Source organism: Triticum aestivum, chromosome 4B (genome assembly GCF_018294505.1).
Source record: "Triticum aestivum cultivar Chinese Spring chromosome 4B, IWGSC CS RefSeq v2.1, whole genome shotgun sequence".
Taxonomy (NCBI): Eukaryota; Viridiplantae; Streptophyta; class Magnoliopsida; order Poales; family Poaceae; genus Triticum; species Triticum aestivum.
In genome coordinates this window covers 490972963-490979916 of record NC_057804.1, presented here as the reverse complement: position 1 = coordinate 490979916, position 6954 = coordinate 490972963, and the positions used below count along the sequence as shown (strand labels likewise).

Sequence of the window (6954 nt, the reverse complement as noted above, 5' to 3'; positions counted from 1 at the left end):
CTCATGTGTTACTATTATAATACTGTACTAACTACTACTCCTTCTATAAAGTAATGATCTAAACGCTTTTATATTAGTTTACTGAGGGAGTAATATAATATAATTATATTGCAAAATAAAGTACAAACGGATCGCCGAACAAATGCAACAAAAAAATAGTTTTCTCTAGACAAGAAAACGAACATATTCCAAGAGAAAACACCAGAAAAATGCAGCGAAGAGACAGCCAGCTACACGGACAGACAGGGCGGAGAGAGCGATCTCCCTCCCCCCTCCGCCCCATAAAAAACGGAACAATCTCCAACTCCTAGCGGCCGCCTCTCTCTCTCGTCTCGTCTCGTCTCTCGTCCCAATCCCATCGCCCGGCACTCTCCCCCGCTCGTCTCCTCCCCGCACGCATCACCCTCTCTCCCCTCGCCCGAGAGAGCCCACACGCAGACCCAACCAACGCACCGCGTTGAGAAACCCCCGAGGAACGACGACCCCAGGAGCAGGCCCCCATTGCGGCATGGCTGCGGCCGCCGAGGTCTGGCAGCTCGTTGGCGCCGCCGCGGCCACGCTCCTCGCGGCGGCCCTCGTCGCCGCCGCGCTGGGGCGCCAGCGCCAGCGCCGCCGCCGTGGGGCTCCGGTCGAAGGGATCCCCGCGCCGGAGGACGGCTGCGCGGTCGCTGACGGCGCAGGGAGCGCGGCCGTGGACGGCCCGACGGACGTCATCATCGTCGGAGCCGGGGTCGCCGGATCTGCCCTCGCCTACACGCTCGGAAAGGTGACATGTTTTTCTTTTGCTTACTTCTCCGTCCTTGCGTTCCTCTGGTTAGGCAGGGAGCTCCTGTTTCTTTTAGACTGGAAAAAACTTGTGGTTCTCGTTCCTTGCAAGAACGAAGACCGAATTTGTACTCAAAGGAGAACACGAGATTGAACTGGTATTCGACAGCGCAGGGATCAAAATTCCACCATGAATGTTCCGAAGGATCAAGTAGACAATCTAAGAACAAAACACCTCTCGTTTCAGTTCAGGAAGGCAACTGCTCTGTCATGCTGTCCTCGATTCCTAGCCACCTTTTTCGTTAAAAAAGGTCATGTAACGGCTTTTCATCTAGGGTAGGTGCACGCAATTCATGTGACGGCTCTTGATCTGGGACAGATGCATGCAGGGAATAATTGTGATTGGTTGCAATCTCCTTTTTTGCATGTTTTCACCCGTAGGTGAAAGCGAAGTCTGTTGTTTTTGTGTTTGGGGACGTAGAATTCGTATGGTGCTGAGAAGGTGTTGCCTAAATATCATGTCATGTAACTCTAAATAGGGGGGTCCGGGGGGAATCTCTTCCAAAAAGCCGCGGTACAAAATTTACCACCCTGTTTCCACGCATGAATCAATTATTGCTTTCTGGTGGTCATGGCACGCTTCACGATTGGGCGGACAGAAAAGAGGGGGAAAGAACTGTGGGAGAATAATACACACAAGAAATTTGTTTTGATAAGTTTGTTATTTGCCTTGCAAAAAATCATGCCAGGGCTGCCCTGCAAGTTTTGCTGAAATTACTTATCTTCTTTCTGGCTAAATTAAGGAGAACTGTAAATTACTCATAAATGGGCAAAGAGGAGGAAGAGTCATCTGTATTATCTTCTCTCTTTCTCTAGTCTTTTCCATGCCCTCTTGTTCAACCTGCTCCAACAGAGACTTGATGTCCTCTAGCTTTGCACAATTAATGAGATGCTCAACTACTTTGAGGACCCACTTTATTTTCTTCTGTGGCTTACAGCAACTCCGACAATGATATATCATCAATACGAAAATCTTGAACGAGTTATTGAACTTGATTTTTTTTTTGTTTTGTTCGTAATAACTCCACACAGTGAATCATAGTTCAGACAACAAATTAAGGAAGAAAAGTTCCTTTTATAATTGTCAGAGGTTGTGTACCAGCCAATAGTGATAAAGTACAGATCCTCATGAAAATAAAAGGAGAATTACCGTGATGACCCTAGTTTCATCTAGATTTTTTGGACATAATAACAAGTAAAAATGCAATTCTGCTGCTCATCATGATCGAATGGTGCATTACTGTTATCTTGGATATTCTTTGCTTATATCCTGCTTTATTTGTTGGTGGCACAGGATGGTCGACGGGTGCATGTCATAGAGAGAGACCTGACAGAGCCTGATAGAATTGTGGGTGAATTGTTACAACCTGGAGGCTACCTGAAATTGATGGAATTGGGTCTGCAGGGTAAGCTTTGCTCTCTCCTGCTCAAAATGGGTTTCCTAACAGAACCATAGGCAATGTATACTGACTATTTCATTCTACCCAGACTGCGTTGATGAAATTGATGCACAGCGTGTCCTTGGTTATGCATTATTCAAAGATGGGAAGAACACAAAACTTTCTTACCCCTTGGAGAAGTTCCATTCAGATGTGGCTGGCAGGAGCTTTCACAATGGACGGTTCATACAGAGGATGCGAGAAAAGGCTGCATCTTTGCCCAAGTAAGACCTCATCGTCCATATGAGATGTCTTTAGTACTTATTTGGTATACTTTGTCTAGTTTTGATCTGGTATCCTTCTACGTGATAAGTTCATTTTACCCATAAGCTATGCCTTAGAATGATAATACTTTAAAAGTGCGACCCTTTGCAATGGTTTAATTCTGCTTGTGTGGAGGTTCTTGAATTTTGGTGTATTTGCTCTCATGTTCTTTCGAAAAGATCGTATACATTTTAAACGGGTTAGCTTCACATAAATCTAGCTGTTCACACACCTGGACTTTCAACTGAGAATAATGTTTGACATGCTATTTGATTTACAGTGTCCAACTGGAGCAAGGAACAGTTACATCTTTGCTTGAAGAAAATGGTACAGTTAAGGGTGTGCAATACAAGATCAAGTCAGGTGAAGAACTAAAAGCTTATGCACCATTGACAATTGTATGTGATGGCTGCTTTTCAAACTTAAGACGTGCCCTTTGCTCTCCAAAGGTACAGTTCTCACATTAACTCACTGCTGATTATCTTTTTTGGGTTTACTGTACTGATATAATGCAATTTTGTGCTTAGGTTGAGGTGCCGTCTTGCTTTGTTGGCCTGGTCTTGGAGAATTGTGAACTTCCTCATGCGAACCATGGCCATGTTATCTTGGCCAATCCTTCTCCCATCCTATTTTACCCGATAAGCAGCACCGAGGTTCGCTGTTTGGTAGATGTCCCTGGTCAGAAGGTGCCTTCCATAGCAAGTGGTGAAATGACAAATTATCTCAAGACCGTGGTTGCACCTCAGGTACTACTCTAAATATTACTATTGCAGTTGATCTTGTCCTAAGTGTAATTTCAACTGCCTGATTTCTGCAACGAGATTTTAATGTATATCCTATGTTGTCATTCTCAGATTCCTCCACAAATCTATGATTCTTTTATAGCAGCAATTGATAAGGGAAGCATAAGAACAATGCCAAATAGGAGCATGCCAGCTGCACCACATCCAACACCTGGTGCACTTTTGATGGGAGATGCTTTCAATATGCGACACCCTTTAACAGGTGGAGGAATGACTGTTGCATTATCAGATATAGTCGTCCTGCGTAATCTTATCAAGCCTCTTCGCAATCTGCATGATGCCTCTGCCCTCTGCAAATACCTCGAGTCATTCTATACTCTGCGGAAGGTCAGTCTTCATATTGCAGTTTATGCCTAGCTTTTCCAGTGTAGTGTAATACAGTTTCTTTAACACTATTCTTTAACTTATTCAGCCGGTTGCTTCTACAATAAACACATTGGCTGGTGCTCTATACAAAGTCTTCAGTTCCTCGCCTGACAAGGCTAGGGATGAGATGCGCCAAGCTTGCTTTGATTACTTGAGCCTTGGAGGTGTCTGTTCAAATGGGCCCATTGCTCTACTCTCCGGTCTTAATCCTCGGCCATTGAGTTTGGTTGCACACTTCTTTGCTGTTGCTATCTTTGGTGTTGGACGACTGATGCTCCCCCTTCCTTCACCTAAACGAATGTGGACTGGAGCGAGATTGATTTCAGTAAGTCCCCCGATCTTTTTTTCAAATGATTTCATAATTCATATCTATGTTAATGGTTTAGACTTCAGTACTAACATGAAGGCAATGATTAGAAGGAATGGAACTGGCTGTTTTCTATCTTTTGTGCTCATTTGCATTTGCTCCAGAGTATTTAATATGATTCATTAAGTCATTTCTGTTTTGTCAAAATTCATGTTGGCTCTGCACTGCTACATCCATGCTACTACTGTTGGCATACTTGTTTGCAAAACTGCTTTATGTTAGTACCTTTTTTTTAGAAGGGGAGTACCCCGGCCTCTGCATCACAAGATGAACACAGCCATGTATGTTAGTACCTGGTTTCATGAAGTTTTGGCATCCACAATATTCATCATCTTTGAGTACATGATTTGGGGGTAATATGTAAAATATGCTCCTGCTGTAGCAAAATTTACTGGAGACTGGCCATCTTTGGATGTTAGGATCTATTGTTTGATAAAGCTGCACATTTTTTGCCTTCTCCTACCTTTGCTAATAAACACTGTTCACAACTGCAGGGTGCATGTGGTATCATCTTCCCAATCATCAAAGCTGAAGGTGTGAGGCAAATGTTCTTCCCTGCTACCGTCCCCGCGTATTACCGGGCTCCTCCCGAAGCGGAGTTCTGAATGACGAAGGTGCAGCTAATCTCTCTTGCACGATGACATTTTTCCCTGTGTCGGTAGTCGTCTACAGTGTTAGCCGGTCACTGGAATGTGCTGTGTTGGTAGTCTGAATGGATCGAGGAACGTGTATAGTATCTCCGCTGGGTGCTGATCCTGTTTTTGAAATGTTTTGAATTGCTGCGTCGGTGCCCATGTTGATTCGTCCTAGTGAAATTGTACATCTTTGTTGTACTACGCCCTCCGTTCCGAATTACTTGTCGCACTTATGGATGTATCAAGATGTATTTTAGTTCTAGATACATCCATTTTAACGACGAGTAATTTGGAACGGAGGGAGTACTAATGAACTGCGCCTGCTGTTCTAACTAGTGAACTAGGCGGTGTTCCTTGTCTACTGATCGTGAGCTGTGCATGTGCTGTGTACGTTTCAAATCAGACCACTGTATACCATATTAAGCTGAATTCTGTTATGGACCATGATATGCCTTCAGTTATATGGGCCAGCTCATCAAATGTGGAGCCTTAATCCTTAACTAGAGTACCAATTGATTAAACAAGTTTGTTAGAAAAGAGTCCAATCAGTTTAGAGATCCTATTAGAGTTCCAATAAACTTATTGACTTGTCATGCCTTGTCTTCTATATAAAAGACCTGACCCCTCAACAAATAAAGCAGAGAGAAATTTTATCGTTTGCCTTTGTCTTACTCAATTAGTTTATGTGAGTAGCAGATCATTTCATCTTGTCAATTTACTCCGATGAAATGTGAAGCGCACCATCCACAGGGCATCTCGGACCAGATGTCCCTAAATTTTTAGACCTTCAAAGCGGCTGCCCATTTTGGGCTGGACCGGTCCAGACGTCCACAATCGCCTAAGTTTGACCCCAACAAGGTCGGCCTATGATGGTCCGGATCCACCCAAAACCCCAACGCCCGTGTATTTTTACAATCTGCCGCATTGCAATCCCCTCAGATATTGCCCAGGCCTTTGCCGGACATCCGTCGCTCCACCTAGCCTTCTCTTTGTCAAGTGGCGGCGTCACCTAGCCTTCTCTTTGTCAAGGCCGCCGCCACGGAAACCCGCACAAATGATGCTTCTTGACGAAATAGAGCATGCGGAGGAGTATGTTCTCAACTTTAAGGGGTCAACGTAGGGAGATACAATGTTGAATTGGCGTCGAGCACCGGTACATGTTGATCTCTACGAGGACTACTTTGTCCCCGATGCGCTATTCGATCACTATTTCAATGCTGATATCGAATGCATCAACCATTGTTCGCGCATCATGGAAGATGTCAGAGCTTATGATGATTACTTCAAGCTCAAGAAGGATTCTGTTGGCTGCATTCACGACTGCTACGAGAATGCTTCGTATTGAACAACCGTAGACCAGTGGGATGAGTACATTCGGATTTCCGAGAGCACATCCTCGAAGCCATGGTCAAATTTGCTACTGCAGTGGTCCAGGTGTTTGGATGAGAGTACTTGAGAGAACTAAATTCTGAAAACACAACAAAGCTCATGGCAATGGAAGAAGCAAGAGAGTTTCAGGTATGCTCGAATCCATGGGTTGCAAGTACTAAAAATGAAAGAACTGCCCATATGCTCAACAAAGGCAATACTAGGGTCATCATAAAAAGTTCATTATCATTCTTGAAGCAGTTTCATCACAAGATCATTGGATTTGACACTCTTTCTGTGGCATGCTAGGGTCTCACAATCACATCAACATGCTGCAGTGGTCTCTATTGTTTGCAAGGTTGTGTGTGGACGAAGCTCTTGCATGCAACTATACAATCAATGAATATGGATACAACATGGGGTACTATCTTTGCAATTATATAACCTTTGTCAAGACCATCTCCAGAGGTAACAAAAAAATTCACTTTGCTGCAAGACAAGAAGGTGCTAGAAAGGATGCGGAAAGGGCATTTTGAGTGCTTCAAGCCTGGTTTTGCAGTTGTTTGCAGACTTGCTAAGATCCAACGATATTGTGGGGGTGATGACAACTTGTGTAAGGGCAACTCCAACGCACGACCCCAAATCGTCCGTCCGCGTCCGTTTGGGGGTAAACAGACACAAACCGCGCCCCAACGCGTGGGAGCAAACAGACAAATGTCTGTTTCGTCCGCTTTCGACTCATTCTCGGCCCAAGTTTAGGCCGCATTTGCGGCCAAACGAATAGCGCGCAGACGGGCGGGACGCGCGCCCTTGTCGTCCCTTGGCCCGCTCGTCAGAGACACAACCCCATTTCTTCCTCCCCTTTCGTCGCTCCGCCCTCGGTCCAT

The 6954-nt window shown here is 44.8% G+C and overlaps 1 protein-coding gene across 1 annotated transcript; it reads left to right on the top strand.

The window, feature by feature from the left end:
- The first annotated feature begins 307 nt into the window (after positions 1-307).
- LOC123092891 (squalene monooxygenase SE1) lies at positions 308-4879 on the top strand. The gene is made up of 8 exons (XM_044514739.1): positions 308-766; positions 2120-2231; positions 2314-2488; positions 2809-2977; positions 3056-3274; positions 3383-3658; positions 3744-4022; positions 4559-4879. The coding sequence occupies exons 1-8, from the start codon at positions 509-511 to the stop codon at positions 4667-4669; spliced, it is 1599 nt and encodes a 532-aa protein (XP_044370674.1). The 5' UTR covers positions 308-508; the 3' UTR covers positions 4670-4879.
- The last annotated feature ends 2075 nt before the right edge of the window (positions 4880-6954 follow it).